Here is a 22,410-nt window from a genome sequence, read left to right as displayed (position 1 = left end):
TTTTTAACTTCTTTATCCCAATTATGTAAGCCATCAATGTGTTTGTTACCACAAAATCTAAATTTTATGATGAGGAAAGACCAGTGATGGGAATAACGGCGTTACAAGAAACGGCGTTACTTTTTTCAGTAATGAGTAATCTAATTACTATTCCTATTGTTACAACGCCGTTACAGTTACTATTTTTCAACAAACAGACGGTTGAAGCTGTGTTCAGGTTACCGCATCTTATATCAGTTGCACGGAAGTAGCTGATTTCTCAAATAATTGACTGTTGAGTTCTAACAAAAAAAGAAACAAAACCAAAGATAAATTTTCAGAAATCTGCATGAAAACTGCTCCACAGAAATACTAACAAACCTCTTCATCTTGGCTGTCTATGATTATAAGATCTCCTCCCTGCAGCTGACAGAAATCTCTGGATTCCTTCCATGTTTTGAATTCATTTGACTTCAAGGGGAAGTAGTAACATACAGAGTTCATTAAAATCCATCCTGCAGGACAGTGTTTGCAGCCATCGCCTGTTTCCAAAAGAAAATACCACCATTATAGAAAATTATGAAACAAATCATTATGCTTTTACAATTGTATCATATACAGAAACAATGAAACCGGTCTTACTAAGCATTGATAAGATAAGAGATAAGATAAGATAGAACTTTATTAATCCCTCGGGTGGGTTCCTCTGGGAAATTCGATTTCCAAAAAAGCACAGCACCGACAGAAGTTACAGAGTTATACACACACACACATATATATAAATACAGAGACAATATAAATAAAATATACGAAGGGGATAAATAGAATAAATAGGAATAAAAATAAAAATACAAGTGAATTGCACATTTCAAGTATTGAGTCTATTGCACCGTTGACTATTTACAAAAGTATTGCACAAAAGGTATTGCACAGTGAGGTGAAGAGGCACTACAGCTTAGTTGTTCCCTCCTTTGTCCTCCTGTTTCCCCTCCCTCTCCCCTCCAGAGAGGAGTTAAACAGTCTGATGGCGTGTGGGACAAAGGAGTTTTTAAGTCTGTTAGTTCTTGTCTTTGGGAGAAGCAACCTGTCACTGAACAGACTCTTCTGGTTGTTAATGATAAGCGTGTTCTCATGGCTTCAATTTCCTTTGTAACTTTTTCCATCTGACTTTTATAGTCATTGCTTCGTTTTGTCTGGTGTTCAAGCTCCCAGTTGGTTTGTGTCTGACGGCTCATCTCACTGTCCAGCTGCTTCCTGGCATCCTTCATGGTTTCCACTGCAGTCTTGTAAGTATCCTGGAGGTTGATGAGCTCTTTGCTGATGCGTTTGGTATCATCGAGCGTGAGGTGAGTGTCTGTGAGTTTGTTATCTGCAAGTGTTGAAGACTGTTACTTTTCTTATTCTTAAGTAACAATATTATAAATCAGGTGGTTTGACAACATTGTACATCATCAGTTTTATTTAGAAATGTTATTGTAGATTTCCAAAATTTGTACAAATCATTGTAGCATCAGTACAATGAATCAATAAGCAGGCTGGCAGCAAATTACTCACCTCAGTACATTTAGTCACAGACAGACACATTTTCCCTGTAACTGTGCCTTCGCTCTAACTTTTGTTGAAAATGTGATTTATGTGATGATTTTGCCTAATAGTAAACAGAAATATTTGTCTTTTTCAACATCCTTAGAAATGTTGTTCAACAGCTATCACCAAATGGAGCACTCTAAACTAGTGATGTTCGATTCGTGAACGAATCGTTCAATACTCGAGAATCACTTTACTGACTCGTGAATCATGATTCACAAGCCCAACTGACTCACTGACTCATCCCTGTTTCTGTTAGCAAACTAATTTGCTTAGTAGAAATATATCTAGCTTATAATTAAAATTGCGGGGGGGAAGAAAACAACAGCCAGTTTCTTAACAAAAGCATTTCTGCTCTGAACTGGAAGAAAAAACCCTGAGTAGAAGCTCACATCAAGAAAATAGCTCCTCGGTTCACAGTAGCATCGCTCTGCTAACATGCTAACAACACATTTGAGCTACTCACCCCCTCCCTTCCTGTGCTGAATCGTAAGCTTAAGCAAATCACTCAGGACTCGCTCACCCCCTCCCTCCTGTGCTGAATCATAGAGCGAGCGAACGAATCACTCACTCACTCACCCCCTCCCTCCTGGCTCACAGCTTCTTCTTCTTCTTGGTTGGCAACCAATGTTAAGGCGCATTACCGCCCCCTGGCTCACAGCTCAGTGGACATTTAGATGAGAAAATATATATTTAACACATTTAAGGAAAATACTAATAAAATAAAAATAAACAAAATAAATGTTTATTAAGCAATTTTGATAGGAAATTGCTTAATTTTAGAAATGTTTTTGCTCTTTTATGCTCCATAAAATAGTTGGGTTGTTTTTTAGAATCATTCATCTTAGCAGTGGGATTTACATGAAAAGAGAGACAAATTAAGTTTGAGTGAAAATGTAAATTTTTTGCACTCTCTGGTCAACTGACTCAGTGAATCAAATGACTCAAAAAAACCGATTCACTTTGGTGAGCGCCTCATTAAAATCCGATTCAGTAAAAAGAATCAAATTTACCATCACTACTCTACACCCTGCACTGGAAAAAATATCCCTTACTTCACCTGTGATCACACACTTTGGTTTTCCAGTGCAAAGGCAGCTGGCAGAGGAATGGCCAAGGAAAGGAAAGACCTCACTGAGCGAAAAAGATGAGGAAAGCTGGTGATGATTCAGTGCAGCTGGTCTCAGGGGATGAAGAAAAAGCCTGATCAACTTAGCAAGGTGAGTTTAATGTTATGATTTATTTTATTTTTTGATGGTATGTTCAATGTATGTTACTTGAATTATACAATGCTCAAGTCATTTTCCACCTCAAGTTTCTCAATATTAAACCTTGTAGTAGGGGTGGGCGATAGAAACGATATAAATTTGGCCAATGATAGCGACTTTGACGCTCTATCCGATAGGGCATGTTGATGATGTCATCAAGCTGCGCCTGTTTTGGTCGAAAGCATAGCTGCAGCTAAAACCATTATCATCTGCAAATTATGCTGGGCGACAGTCATAGCAAAGAGATGAAGCACTTTTGAAATATGGGGAAAGCCAAAAACTGCGCTTCCTCCACTTCCGTAACATTGATTCATTAATGTTGAATTCTCTCGCAGCTGTTCTGTTCCCATGTCGTTGCAGTATATTAATGACTAACCTCGTATTGTGGATGAATAATCTCAGTTGTTCTCCTGACTGAAGTTTGGCCAGTGTACAGCATCCTGCTATGCGATTGCATTTGTCCCTGACCACCAGAATCCCTCACGTTAACTTTTATCGAGTGGAAAAAAGTTGGCGTTCATCCTCCAGCTTCACTGTGCTAATGTTATGCTAACATAGCTGTGTCGCTAGCAATCACGTAGCACATCATTATATAGCAGGTAGTCCAACTTCAGTAACCCTGCAAACGCCACTGCTGTTTAGTTTTCTGTCTTCATTTATGTTGGAAGTGATAGCAGAGCTGTACGTTTTAATTAGCTTCAAAAATCTCTGTCAGAACATGCTATGAAATGTTTAGGTGTAAACTAGCGAGCTAACTTCCTGTTAACTTCTAACTCCTTTAAATTTAATAAATTCTGTTTTCATGGATGCCTGGATGTTAAACTTAATTGTTACACCCGATAAAGCAGCAACGCTGATGATTTTATTAAAGATGGAAGAATTTAGACCGTTTTTAACTCTCAGTGTTCGTTTGACTTTGGGACCTGAAGGGGAAGGAGTTTTGGACCCAGATTACTCCACGAAGCTCCTCACTACAGCAGCCGTAATGCTCTGACGATCCATCAAGCAGTGCGGCTTGCCAAAGTTGTACTAAAACATTTTTAACAGATTTCTGCACGCAGAAATCGGTTCGTGGTCAGTAAGCACAACCAGAATTCATACATAAGGCGCACTCTCGATTTTTGAGAAAATTAAAGGATTTTTTGTGTGGTTATACAGAAGAAAAGAATATATATCGTGATATATATCGTTACCGCACATGCTTCAAATTATATCGCCCAGCCCTACCTTGTAGCTTTATTTATTTTATTTTTGGCTTAAAAGTAAACAAGAGCAACAAAAAAACCCTAACTTTTAACTTTTAAACATAAATTCATGTGAAAACAACAGCCATTCCGTTAACCTGATTACAGTCTTACTTTGTTAAATATAGTGAAACTGTATAAAATAATACGGTATCATACCTAAAAAGTTGAATATTACGGTAACATACTGGCAGCTGTGGTTGCCAGAATTTCACCGTGGAAAATATAGTGATAATGCAGAATACATAACGGTATATTTGTTGATAAATGTAAAATTCACAGTGAACTTTGGTTTTTGTACAATTATTACATTGAAATAAAAAACTATTATAAAGTAAACCAGTTTAAATACATTTTAATAAGCTTGTTTACCGTCTCCTATTGACAAAGCACAGAAGAACTGTATAATACAAAACATGCCTTTTTATTCAAAAGTTCATATTTACACGAAATTATTGGCAGCTGTTGCAGCCAGAATGTGGTCTAAAAAGATTAAGGTCCAACAAATGAGGTAATAAACACAATAGGGCTAATAGGCATAAAACTTACATTCTTTGACTTTTTGTCATAATTTGCTAGAAACATTAATAAAAACCAGTAGAGACAATGATTAAATTAAACAGTTAATATCCATCCATCCGCTTATCCTTTTTCAGGGTTGTGCTGGAGCCAATCCCAGCTTTCATAGGGCGAGAGGCGGAGTACACCCTGGACAGGTTGCCAGTCTGTCACAGGGCTAACACACAGGGACAGACAACCATTCGCACTCACATTTACACCTATGCAATTTGGATTAATCAATTAACCATGCAAACACCACAAAGAAAGACCCCGGCCTGATGGTGGAATTGAACTCAGGACCTTCTTGCTGTGCAGCAACAGTGCTAACCTCTGTGCCACCATGCTGCCCTAAACAGTTTATATTTAATAATCAAATTAATGACTAAAAAGGCACTGATCTAATTAATATCAAACTTAATACAACCAAAAACAAATAAGTACATAATAAACAGTCAAACAAAATTTAAAACACTTGATACTTGCAGTGGTTGGCAAAGTTTCTTTTTCTCCAGATTGATAGTAGAGGGCTTTCAAAACAGTCTCTGACGGTGTCTGAGGAACTGGAACAGGTTTTGGATCCAATGTGCTGGAGCACTTGCATGTTGTTCTTCAGATGCTCGGTGTACATTAGCGTTCTTTCCTTGCAGTCTGAAAGCAAATACAAAGCACAATAAAGCAAACTGCCCATTTCAAAAGCAAATATACAATCTTACATCTAATAGAGCTGACACAATTAATCGTGTAATGATTTACAATTGTGATGCATTGCAATGCGGACATAAAGCATTCTTAATCCATTCAGAAGAAACTAATTGATTATTAAATACGGCCCCGATCAAAAGTTTAAGACCACTTGAAAAATGGCAAAAAATCATCTTTTGCATGGCTGGATCTTAACAAGGTTCCAACAACATGCAACAAGCAGAAATGGGAGTGAGACAAAACATTTAACTTACATTTCACAAACTTAAACTGGGACAGGCTGTTTTACAGCTGATCAAATGTTTAGGACCACTTGCCTTTAAAAGGCCAAATCTGTGCAAAACTGTGGATTCATTGTCATTTTCTGTCAGGTAGTCAGACTGTCAGGATGTTCTGATGGCAAAAGCAAAGAAAAATTTCCTTTTTGAACATGGTCGACTTGTTGAACTGCATAAGTAGGGTCGCTCACAGCGCGCCATCGCTGCTGAGGTGGGATGCATTTAAGACGGTCATTTCCTAACTAATCCCGGGGGTTATGGAACAAAAACGTGAAGTGGAAGACCTAAAAAATCCTCAACCCAAATTAAGGCCATTAGTGGTGAAGAGCTTCAAAAAAAAATTCTCTGATGAGAAAAAAATATAACCTTTTTTTTTCTCCTGTAAAAAAATGCAACCTTGATGGTCCTGATGGCTTCCAACCTTACTGGCATGACAAGCACATCCCACCTGAGATGTTTTCTACGCCCTACAGACGAGGGGGTGCCACAATGGTTGGGGAGATGCTTTTTCCTTCAGTGGAACAATGGAGCTTCAGGAGGTGCAGGAGTGTCCAAAGGCTGCTGGCTATGTCCAGATGATACAGAGAGCATTCCTCATGACTGAGGGCCCTCATCTGTGTGGTAACGACTGGGTGTTTCAACAGGACAACGCTACGGTACACAATGCCCGTAGGACAAGGGACTTCTTCCAGGAGAATAACATCACTCTTTTGGACCATCCTGCGTCTTTCCCTGATCTAAATCCAACTGAGAATGGACAACAGTTCCAGACAGTAGACACCCTTCGTGTGGCCGTCTTCACCACTTGGAGAAATGTTCCCACTCACCTCATGGAAACGCTTGCATGAAGTGATCAACAATAACAGCGGACCAATTAATTATTGAGTTCACGTTTGGAACTTTCTGTTTTGGGGGTTTACCCATGTTTTTTGGAGGTGTGGTCCTAAACTTTTGATCAGCTGTAAAACAGCCTGTTTCAGTTTAAGCGTTGTTTTTAATAAATTGCATGCTCAAAAAATGTTTTGCCTTACTCCTATTTCTTCTTGTTGCATGCATGTTGAAGCTTTACTTGGATGCAAAATATGATTTTTTGCCATTTTTCAAATGATCTAAAACTTTTGATCAGGACTGCTGTTATTTTTAGGTTGTACAATTTGTTTTCGTCAGCCACATACATCACAGTGGACCAACACGTGCAGCCTGTGTTCAGACAAGTTTTGAGCAATAAAAAAAAAGTAGCTTATATGTAACCTCCTTTATTTGTTGATGAAAAGAAAAAACTGAAATGAAGTTATCATGATGCATTGGGAAAAATATATATTTTTCGGGGCAAAATGTCTTTAGTTTTCTAATAAAATCTCTGTTACTGAGCCTCACAGGTCCTTTTCTTCTGCTGTTGTGCATCACATGCCAGCAGTGCCTTCGCACATGCGCGATTTATTTGCAGTCTGGATGCAGTGGGGTAAAAGTCATCTGTTCCATCTTCCACTCTGTCACCAATTATGAGAGGCAACAGCCTTAAAAAGTTCCAGTTTTGTTTGTGCTGAGAATTTGTTGAGGACTGACCTCACACGGCTTTGAAGAGGTACCAGAGTCAGAGTATTTAAACTGTTTAATGCTCCAATTCAGAATGGAGTAGGCGAACCATTCTTTTTCTTCACAAAAAAATTTAAGAAACAGCACAACATCATATGACAAAATGCCATAAAAATCTTGTGTCCTAATCAAAATGGCAAACCTGGCTGACAGATGTGAAAATATTTTAAACAGTTGAAAACTGACTCAAACTTTACTCCTCCTATATCTGGTGTACCTTCAGTCTTGAGGTGTTCAGCAGGAGAGTTGTACATCTCTGTGGTGCATTCTGCTCCACACTGATTTGGACCACCCTGAAAAACAGATTGCATCATTAAACAATATCTACAGAAATGATGTGTACGACTAAAGCAGAAGCCACCAGTGCAATGTGAGCCCAAATTATCTACAGCATACAAAACATGGTCCCTTTAACTACAGTTTTATCTATTTATTTCCATAACCTAAAGGATTAACAACTTCGAAGGCATCTTGGTATAGCAGTAGTTTGAAACATAATGGATTTTGGTTTAAAAAAAAAAAAAAAGAACTACTATGAATATCTTACCATCTCTAATGTCACACAGTACATCTGATGAAGACTCAGCTGATTGCTCACCTGTTACACATATGTGGATCCCTTGACCGCCTCACAAAGCTTGGAAATACCCTCATCAGATAATGTTGTTTCAGTTTTAAGACATGTAGTGAACTTATTCAGAGTATATGACTGACCCAACTCATATATTTTTTTAAAATTTCCTCATCGATCTTTTATTCTAATAAACCCGAATTACGGGAACACCTTTAGATCTGTTCAGTTTTATTTATTTTATTTTTATTTTATTTTCATTTAGCACCGCTTAACTGTCAAAAACTCATCTCTATTGCTTCAAATTGCAAGGTAGAGGTCCTACAGTGTTAATCTAGGATAAATGTTGTCTCGGCTTCATTGATGACATAAATGCCATTTGGTATTTGGCCAGAAGTGACTCTAGACATGATTCGACAGACAAGAATTTAAACCACAACTTAACAATTTGGCTGATGCAAAGAACCACGAGGCAGTGATTCCAGCTTAAATGTATTCTGGATATTGTTAAATATTCTTACATTTTTTGTTAATGTTTGCCAGGTATCCTGTTTAATATTCCCTTTTCCCCTGTGTGTTTTGTTCAGTTTTGGTTCCCGTCTCTTTAATCTGTGATTAGTTTCAGCTGTCTTCCCACCTGTTGTTCCATTGCCAGCTACATCTGTGTCAGTCTCCCTTTATCCTTTGTTGTGTGTTTTGAGGCCTATGTTCACCTCCAAAACCCAATAGAGAAGCCTCTGTTTCACAACCAGTAGATTAGAAGCTTTTATACGGTATTTAATTTTTAAATGAACAATTTTATTCAGAATAAACATGAAAAAGATTATTGTTTCATTGTATTTAAGTAACTATCATGGTCCTGAGTCTGCACACGCAGTGGTTTTGTTTTGATTATTTTTCTCGTGTTCTAGTTTTATTCTGATTTTGTATTCTGTCTGGAAACTTCCTGTTTTACTTTGTAGATCCGTGTGTGACTTAACTGTGTTTAGCTTGTGTTTCCCCGTCATCTTGTGATTAGGATCAGCTGTGCTTCCCCCCTCTGTGTCATTTCCTAATTACCTTGTGTGTGTGTGTGTGTGTGTGTGTGTGTGTGTGTGTGTGTGTGTGTGTGTGTGTGTGTATAGCCTGGGTGTCGGTCTGTGCTCATCGCCGGTTCGTCTGTGTTATTTTAGTGTTTCTCCGTGTCTCTCTGTTTTCTGTTTCTCGCCTCATGTCTTCCCTTTGTGTTATGTTTTTAGGTCAGCTTACTGGCTTTCCCAGTTCAGTTTACTTTGTAATTCTCATCACTGCTTTGTGTCTGCAACTTGAGTCCTCCTTCTGCAAACAGCTATCCCAGCCGTGACAAACTCCTTAAAACGCATATATTTGTATATGAAAAAAAAAAATAGCCTCCTGAGATTCGACGCCCTCAAAAATAATACATTTGGACTTTTCTTCACCATATTCACTCAATAACATTTTAATTAATTTAGGGTTTTTTGTTTGCATTTTATTAAACAATAAAGGTTTCATTGTTTGCATGTTTTTTAAACACATGTATTTAACAAAGTAACAAGTTCCTGTTCAAAAATAAAGATTCATTTTTAGCATAATGAAGACAGCTGCACTCTGCAGCCTGGCGTGGGCTGAAACACAATGCTAGGTTACTGTTGTTATTTAATGGTCCATTTGGTGCCAAATTCAGGATGTAGAAGTTACAGCTTCAACCACTAGTAAAGCTTTCACTTGCTCCTAGCAAGTTTCTAAAACTTTGTGCCTTTCCCCCCCCTATTCCCTTGATTATGAGCCTTTACTACGTGTTTACAGTAATCTAAAAAAACTCATTTCTAAGCTGTTTAGAGACTACCTACACTACATGTATATTTGAACTGAAACCTGTTTCAAAGATGGATTTTCCTCCTTAAATCTTCATATAAACTGAAACTTGTGTTGACTAGTAAATTTAAACGATTAACTAAATTTCCTTCTCAGCTTGCTGTCTCATATCTGCTGGCATCTAGACCTCAGCGCTGCACTTGCCCACAGTCATTCAGAAATTGGCCAATTCTTGTGTGGAAATCCATAAATCTCTGACATAATGAATGAATTAATCCTTGTTTCTCTATCACTGGTGAATTCTTGAATAAGTGCATTTATTTCATGATTTTTTCAGCATTATAATGGCTGTGAATGCTCCATATTTTCTAGAAGGAGTAAAGCTTACATATAACACCAGTTAGTAATCATTACAGTGGAAATGCAGTCAATTTTCTTTTTGCTAAATAACTCCAGTATTGATCCAGTATTGACCCATTAAATTCTTTATATATTAACACTTCAACGGTGCAGCGACTGGTAGCTCTATCTGTTAGCATTAGCATTTGCTCATAAACATACACTTGCTTCCATCAAACTGATGGATTGTCACAATTTCAATTAAGAAGATCAAATTACATTTTTATGAAACTTCCTCTGCACACGTATCATACTTTGCTTGTGACAGTCATGTGTTGAATTTTGTAAATGTGGGAGATTGTACTAATAAATAACATTGGATGAATTAAATTACAGCACACTATAACTGTAGGTTTTGCTTAGGATTGTAACCCGAGTGATGCATAAATTGTTAACGACACAAGACACACAACCTGAGGGGTAGAATTACCCGGGGCATAGTACAGGCCCCTTTCATTTCACAGGCCCTGTTCTTACCAGGCACATCACAGCCTGATGTTTGTGAGTGAGAACCGTTTCAATAAGGACAAGTTTTAAAGACAGGCCGTAATGTCGATACCGTCATTTGAGTCCCTCTGCTTAAAAGACGATGACAACTGTCCATCCCCAACTGATCTCGACAGCTTTGGCGATGAGTTTGACAAAGACTTGGAATCAGATGGTGAGCATATTAAATTCAATCATGGAATAATCCTTGAGGTTCTTGTTTAAATACTAAGTAATTTAGTAGTCATTACTATAAATCTATACATTGGTTATATTAATTTATGACTTTTACAATATGCAGGAAATAAGATCAACAAGGAGATGGACACTGCTGAGGTGTACATGCAGGCCTGCAAGCTGGTAGGTGTGGTGCCGGTCTCTTACTTTATTCGAAACCTTGACTCTCCAGCTGTGACACTCTCCCACCATGGGCTCGGACCTTTGGGATGCAAGGCACTTGCTATTGCTTTAGTGGTATGTTTAAAATCTAAGAGCTGTTAATCAATGAGGCACTTTTAAATAGAAAACTGATGATCAGGTTTTATTTAGACTGATACACAAATAAGCGCCCTGGCACTGGCAGACAATTCAATTCAAGCTGAGGGAGCCAAATACCTCATGGAGACGTTGAGGGCTAATTTCACCATTCAGCACCTGGTATGTAAGACTGCAGGTTGACCACTGGAGGGCACAAGTGTATTTCAGGTCTAAATCTGAGAGCTCTACATCAAGTTTGGTTTTAATAATACATTTTTTGCAGGATATATCCCACAACCATCTGAAATCTGCTGGGGCTGAGTATGTGGCTAAAATGTTGCTGGACAGCATTTCGTTAAAATCTGTGAAGCTTTCAGGTAATATGCACGTGACAATGCATTTAACTTGTCAGATGTTACGTGACAGATGACTGGCATCACAAACAGTCAGCTTACATTTGTTGTGTCGGGGTTGCCTTTTTCCTGACAGGTTAGTCGAGGTTAGTTTCTGATTGGTTTGTCTATTTAACAGCGATAATTATTGTGATCTTTTTTTTCATGATTGTTTTGAATGCATTTTCTTCCCTGCAGGGAATGGATTTACTGATGATGATGCTAAATATTTTGCAGATGCTCTGTCAGTAAGTTATCAGTTATGTCCTGCTTTTTCACACATAACAACCCATTTTAGTCATTTCTATATTCATAAATTGTTCTTTTGCTACTTGCACCTGTCACATATTGTTACATTCAGACCAATTCCAGGATAAAGGTACTGGATCTGAGCCATAATGAGTTTTGTGGAAAAGGAGGGGAGCATTTGGGACAGCTGCTGGGTATGGTAAAAGGTCTTAATAGGTCTAAGACTAGTTCTTAATAGCAGTATAGATGTATTCTTTCACTGACTTGGCTTTCTTATTTCTACAGCAAACAATGAGGGCCTGGAGGTGCTGGACCTCAGCTGGAATCATCTAAGAATGAAAGGGGCTGTGGCTTTTTGCGCTGGGTTAAAAGTAGGGCTGATTAACAAAATTTGTTAGTTACTCTGTGTGCAGCATTTCATCACAGTCTTCCCATTTAGGTGAATATGATGTTAAAGCACCTTGACTTATCGTGGAACGGTTTTGGGAACGAAGGTGCTCTGGCAATGGGAGAAGCCCTCAAATTCAACACCACCCTGGTGCATCTCAACCTCAACAATAACCGCCTGACCAATGAAGGCGCCAGCATGCTGTGCAGGGGTCTTGAATTCAATGACACACTCAGAGTCCTGACGGTGGGTGGATGAAATTGCATTAGGGTAACGTATATCACAGTCATGGCTTCAAGTGAAATATCGGATAATGTCTTCTATTTCTTTAGTTGGCTTATAACTCTTTGACAGTAGAGGGCGCACTGGCTCTAGTCAACGTGGTGAAGAACTCACCTAAAACTGCCTTGGAGGAGATCAACATATGTGTGAGTGGCTGTGCATCCTGCTCTGCTCCATGTCATGACAGATTACCACAGGCTGTAGGGACAGTGCATCCACAAATCAAATTTACATATTGTTCTGCTGGCCTGTAGTCGGATTTATCCATGTGAATTGTTCTGGTGCAAATGTCCCAGTTCTTGAGTTATTGGTTGTAGAGATGTGTCTACATTTAATAGAAATTGACTTGTGATGCTCAAAGCACTCAAATAATACATCTGAAAAACCCACAGTTATGTTTCTTTCCGCAGATCAAGACCCAATTAGAGCCGAGCAATTCTTGAGCAATTCAGAGCAATTCTTGCACGACGTCCTTTTTTCTTTCTACCAAACGACATAATCTAATGTAGACATGCAGCTGGTTGATATTACACCATAGCAGAAAGCATTATCAGCGTTTACATCCTGCCAAGCTGTCACAATCACCAGGTTCTCGTCATGGGTAAATGCACACTTCCTTCTGTACAGTTATGCAGTCAGCAGGTGTTGTTTTATGGAGAAAAAATAGTAATGAAACTGCTCACAACCAGGTCATTTCTGGAAATATTCAGTGCCACTGAAACTGAGCAACTCTCATCTAAAAAGTCTATACAGAGAAACTGCACTACAGGCCAGATTTAAACATATGTAATTATAAGGGGAACTTTCTCTTTAAGCAACTCCTTTTTGCTCTGATTTCAGTTCAATTTTGTGTTCATATTAAGTCAAAGTTGTATTTTTTTCCTTTTTTTTGACATAGGAAGCAAAATGTGTGTGTGTATATCATGTTGTCTTTTATCTGAACAGAATGTGCTGGTAAATGAGCACTTTGTGCATCTATTGGAGGTGACGTGTCAGGAGCATCCTGGTCTGGATGTACAGTATGGAGGCGTAGGAGGCTTCATGGCTAAGAAGCCACCAAAACGTGTTGATCCAATGAAAGTCATTCAGGTCTGTCTCAGTTGGTCGAATGAGCATCTGACACATACTGCATGAATTTTATTGTGAAAATATACACAATATATCTTTATTTTTATTCTTTCTTTCTTTATTCAGAGTATATTTGCTGTTCTGATGTTTACTTATTTTGTTGGTCTGCATTTAATTATTGTCAAAATCACTTCTACCAATGCTTCTGAAGGATTATCTGGACCAACGGAAACTGCGGCTGTGGGATTTCTTTCGAAACATCGATAAAGATGGCATCATGAGAGTGTCTGTTACTGACTTCAGGAAAGCAGTTCAGGTTTTCCAAACAAACTGTGATACTGTATATGGAGCCGTGTAGAGTCAGTGCATTTCACTGAGAGTTTACTGTGATAAAGAGAGCAACTATGAAACTGATTCCCTTTTCCTCTTTTGTGTGAAACTGTAAGCAATCAAGCATTCCCTTGGACCGATACCAGATTGAGGAGCTGATTCAGAGACTTGATCGGGACAGGACAGGAATGGTGGACTACAGGTGAGCATTTCCCATACTGACTAAATATACTCACATCTGACGCTTCAATATTTACGTTACAAGGTGGAGCTTTGGCGTGTTAAAGCTTATCATTTTAACATTTTGATTGTTTTTATCTCTCGTTTACTGATAGTACAGCTGGGCATAGAGTGTCTTAGTTATGACCTGGGAATTTGCCCAGATCTTAAGTTCAACTGACCCTATCAAAACTAAGAGTAGCTGAAAACCTCTTCAAGCCTGAAAAGTTCACTCACTTGCGGCAGAAGTCTATTTGACTGGTATATTAGGATATTGGGTTGTCTCTCGCACTGGTAAAAGCTTTTTCCAAATATTCACAGATCTACTGTATATATAATTTACTACAGAAGTTGTTTTTTCTTTTTTGCAAATCTGCCTGAAAAGAAATCTGATCACATTTTTTAAGTAATCCTACTAACAGACAGACAAACAGACAGACACACCAAACTAATCGCAGAAGCTCCACTGAAGTAGTGATAGTGTTATATATGTATAGTTATGTATAGCACAGAGAGAATCATAAGCTAAGAATAACTTGTATGGGAACTTTTCTTCCACAGTTTGGATAAAAACACATGTTAAAGAAGTCCACGTAGCTCAACATGCAAACAGATGGTAAACCATGTGGTCTATACATTCATATTTTTATATAGGTGTTTTATAAACTACATGAAAAGTAATGATCATAGGTTTAAGAAAAAGCTAACCCTTTTCCGCAGTTGTTTAAAGCAGACCACAGATTCAGCCATCCTGACAGGCTGAGGGAGGTTGCACCAACGTTTAGAAGCTACAGTCTCAAAAACATGATCGCCTCTAGATTTAAATATGAGCATAAAATATATAAATATGACAATTATAAGACCCTGATCATATGATCAGGGAGGTTACTGCTGGAATAAGGTTAAAGCAGATCCTCATGCATACAGAAGCCTGGGTATGATGGGCTTTATACTGTATGTAATTCATCTGGGGTACAGTGAACGTGCAAAAATTCCACACACAGGTGGGTTCAAACTAGGACCATCATGCAGTGTTAACCACTGCCTCATTGTTCTGCCACACTGCACATAGATAAATACTAACATTTTGAAATTAACTCTAACTCAGCCAGTGGAATGAGAAGCTGTCAGGTCCGAACACAAGAACCTCAGTTGTCGAGATTGAAATTGAGAGAATATTAAGGACACCCAAGCAGTAATTGTAGTGACGTTGTTAGTGAGGTAGGAGAGGCTGTTCAAGTTGTTAGGCTTCACAGAAAAGTGCAGTTGTGGAGAGACAGGTAGATAATTGGTTGGCGTATGAATCTAAAAGCAGTCAGTGATGTTTATACTATAATCTGACCATTCTGTGCAGGGGACTGGCAGATACAAGGAAACAAATGATGAGGGATCACCGCCGCCAGCTTAGGAAATTTGAGTCCCGTCAGAAGAAAGAGAAGCAGAAGAGTGACCGCATTCTCAAAACCTTCCAAAGTGCTGTGGAGGCGGTGACACCTCACAGCTCCATAGTCATGTCTCCAGGAGGTGCCAAAGAAGACTCGAGTGGCCCTCAACACTTTTCCGCCACCCCTCTCAGCTCTTGGCACCACATTGTCATGTCCAACAGCAGCCGCTACTCTGTCACTAACATGAGCAACATCCACCTGCCCATGTTAAGAGGCGCCACGCCTTACCGTCCCACCAGCTCCTCCGGGATGCGTTCGTACTCCCAGCCAAACCTGTCGGCCGATTCCCCTCGCTCTGCTCCAGACAAGTCCATCTCTGCTCAGGGCGTTCGCTCAGATCCAGAGATGAGCCACAGCAAGCTAAGCCCCACTGCTAACAGCCTGACGAGATCCAGGCCCGCTCTCAATGTAAAGCAGTCAGAGGGTAAAAGTAAAGTCAAAGCCAAGAAAATGAAGAAAAAGAAACCGAAGAAGAATGCAGACAAAGCTTCAAAGAACCCTGCAGTAACGGTCAAGTGACATGAACACTGTATAATGCTGTATTACGTGATATATTATACATGTGATTTGTTTTTCCCTTGGTTATTATGTCATGCAATATTTTTAAATGAATAAATAACACATTTGATTATCAATCTTATCTAAAAATCTATATTTATTGCTTTAATAAGTTATCAGCGGTCATGTCTTCGCCACCTTGCAGTTAACGACACTGAGTGGGATGGGCCTTCTTCAGAAACATAATATTTCATCATGGTATTCGGGAATGGTGTTCTCATGCGAGCCCACACTCTTGAGGATAATTGTAAACAAACATCTGACGTTAATTTCTGTTTGCTGTAGATAAGAACGAGCATTATATCCTGGCATGTTCCTCAACTAATAATTCTGTGAACTGAGACAGGTGCTGTGTCCTCTGATATGATGGAGGAGGATCTATAAATTCAAATGATCCACCTATCTCAGTCATAACCACTCTGACTGCAGCAGAATGATCGTCACTCTGTATTTCTCAGCACTGCTGAGCTCCACGGTTGCCTGGGAGGTACGCATGGCATGAGGTAGATCAAGCGATTCATCTTTATTCTTTAAAGCTCCGTACACATTTAGGTGAGACGACTTCTTCCATCTAACTCTTTTTTAGGGAGTGAGGAGCGTGTGGAGTGAAGGGAATCCAAGAAATGAGTCCGGAGGTGGAGGTGGTGAAAGGTGCTCCTGTGACGCCTTCCTGCCCGGTTCAACTTTTCCTGTAGGTGATCTGGTGGTGATAGAGCAGACAGCAGTGGAGATCTCACATGAACTGGAGCTGGAAATGGGCAAGGTATTTAGTCACAAGGGAACGTGTGCATTAAAAGATTGCATAATTGTGACAAAAAACATTTTTGAATGTTTTTTTTCCCAATTAAATTTCAGCTGGGGGAATATGAAATCAAAGTGACAGAATATGAAGAAAAGATCGTAAAACTCACAGCAAAAATTGAAAAAATGGAGGAGAATCCTGATGGCTACAGTGAAAGTGAACGGAATGAGATAAAGATTGAGATTAAACAAGTGGAGGCCTTGATTGTAGACCTGCAGCTCTCCATCAACGGCTCCACTGCTGTCCTTAAATCCCTGCGTGTACAGGTATGTCCCGAGCTGAAGGTGTTTTAAAAGCCAGCAGAAGCAGTGGAGATCCATTGTGTTATCTTTCAGATTACAGTCATGGTGGAGACCCTGAACAGGCTGGAAAAGACCTACGACAAGAATTTAATTCTGGTGACACGCCGAGAATACCTTAAGGTGCAGCTGCAACTAGAGGAGTGTGAGAGACGTCACCAGGAGCTTTTCTACCCCAACATTGGTAAGCTCACTTATACCGTCATTCCAGTTGTAATCCCTGTTTTTGTGATTGCAACCTAATTTTCGTCTCCTTCTGCAGGTTCATGTGCACACACTGGTATCACCAAGCTCAGCAAACCCATAGTAAGCCAACTGAATGCCCATCTAAATGCTGGCTACAAATTTGGTGGATGGGGGAAAGATTCAAAACCTATTCCAGACAGAGAGTCCATGTACTGGTACTCTGGGTATACAAGTGCCTCCATTATTGACATCAGGTTCTACACTAACTACAAGAACCTCATTTTAAGAAACCACTTTCAGCATCACAGCTTACAAACCAGCTGGCGTGGCACAGGAACCAATTTTATCTTCCGTGACAACACTCTGTATTATCAGATCAACAGCCCGTTTGGGTTAGCTAAACTGAATTTCACCACAATGGCATATGAGTCCAGGGTGATCCCCAAGGCTAGTTCAGGCTTCTCTTATGCATACTTTTCCAGTCAGAACTTTGACTTTGCTGCCGATGAGACGGGGCTGTGGGTGACCTATGCCACACAGCAGTCTGCCGGTCGGATGGTCATTGCTAAAATAAATGAGGCGTCTTTTGGGATAGAGGAGAAAATGGAGACTAGTATCTACAAGCCGGGTGTGAGCAATGCCTTCATGGTTTGTGGCACTTTGTATGCGGTCAGGACAATCGATACCATCACTGAAGAGATATTTTACAAGTACGACACTAAAACCAAAGAGGAAACTTACATCAGTATTCCCTTTGAGAGGTTCCAAGAGAAGTACTCAAACCTGCACTACAATCCCACTGACCAGAAGCTCTACATGTACAATGATGGCTACTATGTCCAGTATCACCTGTGGTTTAACCACACAGCTGTGGCTACGACCACCACGGCGCCACAAGTTCTTTTAACCTAAATTGAAGATCTGATATTTTCTGAAGTATCACATCATATGAATGAGCCAACTATTGTCTCATCTTGTCGAGTAATGACCTCCTAATCCTTCTTGATTGTTAATAAATGATTTCAAGCATCACACAAGTGTCATGAGTGTCTTTTTTTGTGAACTTTGAAAACTAAAACAGAATTAAAATAAAAATGGTTCTTAATTGTACCTTCAAACACTTCTATTCTACTGTAGAGGTAATATCTGTTGTTTTAGTTAGTTTGCTAACTATTAATACAATATTTGTAATTATTATAACTTCCCTGACAAATCATTGATAGGCATGTTTACAAGAGTGTGAGTCCACGGTTTCAAAACCTATATTTTTATTGTAACACCTGTACTCATTTTCCTCAATCTTGCCTCAGATGTTTGCCCTCTATTCAGTAAAATTTAAAAAGATTAAAAACAAACAAACAAAAAAAAACTAACACTGAAACTTATCCAAACTCAACTAAACATTTTCCCACAATAAAAATGAAACTCAAATGTGGAAATCCACCCTGGAAATTGAAATTATGCAGAATTAGAAACAAAATGTCAAAATGAAATAAAAATAAAACTTCCTTGAACATACAAAACTATAACATCTGTGTTGACTGCAGTCATAAATGATCTAACTGAACCACTGTATGCATGTCTGCATTTAAAGTGCAATGGAATAATCATCCTGTATGTGCAGTAACTTGACTAAAAACTGCTACAGTCAGAGAATACATCCTACCCCATTTCCAATGATGATTCCTACACGGACTCCTCTCCCACGCCTCATCCCCAATTTGCAAACCCAGCTCCTCCCATGCATTCTTCACAAAGTCAGATTTAGAATTCAAATACTCTGGAAAAACATTCACAAAACCAGAAACCAACTTGTTAGAGTTCGGGGAGCCCAGAAAGAGCTTAAAAATTGGTCCCCCCTTCTGGAAGAGATGGAAAGTTTAAAATACTCTGACGAACATAGTTTCTTATCTGTAAATATCGAAAAAATGTGACTCAGGGAGAGAGAACTTATTCTGCAATTGGGTAAATGAGACACCCAACACAGGGTTCTATTCCTGCATATAACAAACGTGATCCCACCTTGCACTGAACTTTATCGTGTTTACAAAATAAACTAGAGGGCATTCTTAGGCATATATGGGATGGAGACATTCAGACTTGATACCACATAAATAATAAAAAAAGATCAATATTTCTCACACCTGGTATTGTTTCACCTCTTGAGTCTTTGTGCAAGTCCATGTTTGTATCTCATCATGAAATCAAGTCGTCTCAAAACTTTACAGGTGTGAACGCCAAGTCTGAAGATTGTTCAAGAACTCATTCGAATTGTCATTGCAAGATTGTCCCTCAGTGTTTTTCAGTTTTTCTAATATGACAAATAGCAGGGTGTTTTTTTTTTGTGAAAACATATTTAAGAGTTCAAAAATATGTGAAATAAACAAACAAACAAACAAACAAATAAATAAATAAAAGCCCCATAAATATGTTTGTGTGTCAAAGCAAGAAAGGCAGAAATCATTTAGTTCATATAGTGAACTAGTTCACAGGTGAGGTGCTACCACACACTAACAGGCAAAATCTCCCATAGCTGTTCAACAAAAAAGACCTTAATGAGGGCAAACATTTGAAATTGTTACAAAAAAAATAAACTAAATCCAAAGTGCTTCAGTTACTGGAAATTCTTTCTTTGAGTGACGTGATCATGTCTGATATAGAAAATACTTTTGGTAGACTTGGTACATTTGGTAACTGTAAAGCCCAAATTGACTGATTCACACATACTTCATCTAATGATCCAGTGAGTCCTTCTGCCCTCAGAGGTTTGTGTCATGAGAGCAGTGGCTTTATCACTTGTCTCTGCTCGTTTACAGTCTTCAATTACTGCCTTCTTTATTGATTTTCAATCACTCACAGTCAGCTTTTCACAAGAAAATGCATTCGAGTATCATCTGCCTTTTATTAATACATTTAAACTCTAATGCTATTTAATGAGGAAATCTTTAAACCAGCATTTTGATTCAGATAGGTTTGTCAAACATAGTGATTTTATTGAGCTGAGTCAGCATTTTATTCAAAGTTCACAAACTACGGTGTTCAAAAACTCCACCCAAGTCACTTGCAATTACTGGCATAGATGGAGAAGTATAAGTTGCTCCATTTTAATGGACTTGTGACTTCACACTTTTAGGACGATGTCCTAAAAAACCTTTATGACTTACAGCAATCTACTCCTAAAAAAAGTTGTGTTTGCCTTTGTGCAAACAGGACTCGGGATCATAGAATGAATACTTGTCCAAATTGTCAGGTCATAAACATAACAACACAGCAGCAACACATGCTGTGCTTCTCATCCGCACCCCACATTTGTATTAAACGTGACGTGGCGGATTCCTCTGTGCTTGTCATAAGCAAACAAATACAATGCCTGAGTGTATGTTGGACTAAGATAATAAATTTGTGAAGAGAGAAGGTGTTTGAGATGGTCTGATAAGAGCTACCTTTAAAAACACTCTGAGATAAGCCACGGAGAAAACCTTTGAGAGATGAACAGAGACATAATGTTGCCAGCTCTTCTGCTGCTGCTCCTGCCAGCCCTCAGCCCTGTTTTGGCCTGGATTGTAAGTGCCTTTACTTTTCTAATAAAGCATGCAGGCACAGTGATTAGTTATGTCTTTTGAATGTTTTTTTGTTTGTTTGTTTTTTTTAATTTTAGCCAGTGGAGGACTGGGAGTCTGGAAATGTAACGGCATCAGTGAGTGAGTCAGGTCAGTGTGTTTGCCATGTTTTTCTGCCTGACACAACCTTCCCTGCTGACCGGGTTGAGCACATGCAAGAAGTCACTAAAGATCTGATGTTGGAAGTGGAAATCCAAATGAACAAGGTGCAGTAGGACTAAATAATTATGTGACATTTGAAAGCATATGCTGTAGTAAGACATTAACATTGCTTTTTTTCACCCTTCCAGATAGTGGGCTTTGAGGCTAAGCTGGCGGTCTACCTGCAGGACCTAACTGAGCTGACAATTAGAGTGAACATACTGGAAAGCAGTCCTGACAAATACATCAAACTGGACTTTGAGCTGCTCAGGATTGAGCTGAGAGAATTTGAGGCTCTGGTATCTCAGCTCAAAAACTCTCTCAACTCCTCCTCACCCATATTTGACAGCCTGTACACTGAGGTAAAAACTGTGTTTGAACTTACATGCAAATGACTTATTTTTAAGAGCACCTAATTTATGTGTCTGTCTTTCTGTGCTTTGTAGATCCACAACATGACCCTCATTGTGAACCAACTGGAGAGTTATGATGAGAGCAACCTGGCGGTGTTCCGCATTGAGCTGGCTAAGCTGCAGAAGAAGCTGGAGGACTGCCAGAAGGAGCAGGAGCTCATCAATCCAGATATTGGTAAGGCCACTGCCTTGGCTGGATTAACGCTGGTGTACGGTTTTGACATTACTAATAATTTTAAACATGCTTATTTTTCTCTTCAGGTAACTGCAATCACACGGGAATCTTGGCCCTCAGCAAGCCAATGGTGCTTCAGCTGAATGCTCATCTGACCCCAGGTTCCATTTATGGGGGCTGGGGAAAAGACTCCAAACCTCTTCGAGGTTCTGAGTCCATGTACTTCTTTGGTGCATACAGCTCCCCTTCAATCAGTGACTTTTACTTGTACTCTAACTATGATAAGCTGATTCTGAGGTCTGCATTCAAACACCATCGCACACCAAACGGGTGGGCAGGGCTTGGGAGCAATTTTATTGTTCACGGTAACAGCCTATACTATCAGCGCAACGCACCTCTCAGTATGGCCAAACTGAACCTGACCAGTTCCACATATGACTACAGAGTGATCTCAGCCGCTAGTTCGAAGTTCTCTTACAGTTACTCAGCCAGTCAGTTCTTAGACTTTGCAGCTGATGAAAATGGAATGTGGGTAATGTATGCTTCAGAGGCAAGCAAAGGGAAAATTGTCATTGCTAAGATAGAAGAAAAATCTTTTGGTGTTGAAGATCAGTGGAATACTGGTGTGTTTAAGGAGATGGTGGGTAATTCTTTCATGGCCTGTGGAGTTATGTATGCCACCAGGTCAGTGGATGTTGCCACAGAGGAGATCTACTACGCATTTGACACGAAGACCAAGGAGGAGAAACACCTCAGTATTCAGTTCCAGAAGTTCCAGGACAAATACACCAACCTGGACTACAACCCCACCGACCAGAAACTCTACATGTACAACAATGGCTATTATGTGTCCTATAATGTGAAATTTGACAAAGAATAA

At 39.3% G+C, this 22,410-nt stretch overlaps 4 protein-coding genes across 4 annotated transcripts; 3 read left to right on the top strand and 1 right to left on the bottom strand.

Moving 5' to 3' along the window:
* Positions 1-351: 351 nt before the first annotated feature.
* LOC146647149 (uncharacterized) lies at positions 352-2,126 on the bottom strand (the record flags this gene model as incomplete). The annotated part of the gene is made up of 3 exons (XM_085390745.1): positions 352-521; positions 1,076-1,348; positions 2,033-2,126. Coding segments are annotated over 3 exons (537 nt in total), but the record flags the coding sequence as incomplete, so codon positions are not given.
* Positions 2,127-2,653: 527 nt separating this feature from the next.
* olfm4.1 (olfactomedin 4, tandem duplicate 1) lies at positions 2,654-18,202 on the top strand. Its single transcript, XM_085390789.1, has 6 exons — positions 2,654-2,786; positions 16,241-16,381; positions 16,481-16,657; positions 16,750-16,962; positions 17,032-17,179; positions 17,258-18,202. Exons 2-6 carry the CDS (start codon positions 16,328-16,330, stop codon positions 18,091-18,093), a joined length of 1,428 nt encoding a protein of 475 aa, XP_085246915.1. The 5' UTR covers positions 2,654-2,786; positions 16,241-16,327; the 3' UTR covers positions 18,094-18,202.
* lrrc74a (leucine rich repeat containing 74A) lies at positions 2,679-15,971 on the top strand. Its single transcript, XM_085390787.1, has 14 exons — positions 2,679-2,786; positions 7,782-10,661; positions 10,788-10,960; positions 11,036-11,143; positions 11,247-11,340; positions 11,554-11,603; positions 11,717-11,798; positions 11,890-11,975; positions 12,044-12,238; positions 12,325-12,420; positions 13,220-13,363; positions 13,554-13,658; positions 13,789-13,874; positions 15,246-15,971. The coding sequence occupies exons 2-14, from the start codon at positions 10,550-10,552 to the stop codon at positions 15,853-15,855; spliced, it is 1,941 nt and encodes a 646-aa protein (XP_085246913.1). The 5' UTR covers positions 2,679-2,786; positions 7,782-10,549; the 3' UTR covers positions 15,856-15,971.
* Positions 18,203-20,684: 2,482 nt separating the features above from the next.
* olfm4.2 (olfactomedin 4, tandem duplicate 2) lies at positions 20,685-22,410 on the top strand. Its single transcript, XM_085392316.1, has 5 exons — positions 20,685-20,744; positions 20,840-21,007; positions 21,092-21,304; positions 21,389-21,530; positions 21,617-22,410. Exons 1-5 carry the CDS (start codon positions 20,685-20,687, stop codon positions 22,408-22,410), a joined length of 1,377 nt encoding a protein of 458 aa, XP_085248442.1.

The sequence above is a fragment of the Rhamphochromis longiceps genome, linkage group LG19 (genome assembly GCF_057381845.1).
Source record: "Rhamphochromis longiceps isolate RC_006_pf linkage group LG19, R_longiceps_female_GT1.1, whole genome shotgun sequence".
NCBI classification, from domain to species: Eukaryota; Metazoa; Chordata; class Actinopteri; order Cichliformes; family Cichlidae; genus Rhamphochromis; species Rhamphochromis longiceps.
This window is presented reverse-complemented; position numbering and strand designations above follow the sequence as displayed.

Bases quoted from the DNA above. Each gene is read 5' to 3' on its own strand.
- lrrc74a (XM_085390787.1), top strand. From the start codon at position 10,550: ATGTCGATACCGTCATTTGAGTCCCTCTGCTTAAAAGACGATGACAAC. The intron at 10,961-11,035 runs GTATGTTTAAAA...GGTTTTATTTAG, and splicing joins CACTTGCTATTGCTTTAGTG to ACTGATACACAAATAAGCGC. The intron at 13,875-15,245 runs GTGAGCATTTCC...CATTCTGTGCAG, and splicing joins ACAGGAATGGTGGACTACAG to GGGACTGGCAGATACAAGGA.
- olfm4.1 (XM_085390789.1), top strand. From the start codon at position 16,328: ATGATCGTCACTCTGTATTTCTCAGCACTGCTGAGCTCCACGGTTGCC. The intron at 16,963-17,031 runs GTATGTCCCGAG...GTTATCTTTCAG, and splicing joins TTAAATCCCTGCGTGTACAG to ATTACAGTCATGGTGGAGAC. The intron at 17,180-17,257 runs GTAAGCTCACTT...CTCCTTCTGCAG, and splicing joins GCTTTTCTACCCCAACATTG to GTTCATGTGCACACACTGGT.
- olfm4.2 (XM_085392316.1), top strand. From the start codon at position 20,685: ATGTTGCCAGCTCTTCTGCTGCTGCTCCTGCCAGCCCTCAGCCCTGTT. The intron at 20,745-20,839 runs GTAAGTGCCTTT...TTTTAATTTTAG, and splicing joins GCCCTGTTTTGGCCTGGATT to CCAGTGGAGGACTGGGAGTC. The intron at 21,008-21,091 runs GTGCAGTAGGAC...TCACCCTTCCAG, and splicing joins TGGAAATCCAAATGAACAAG to ATAGTGGGCTTTGAGGCTAA.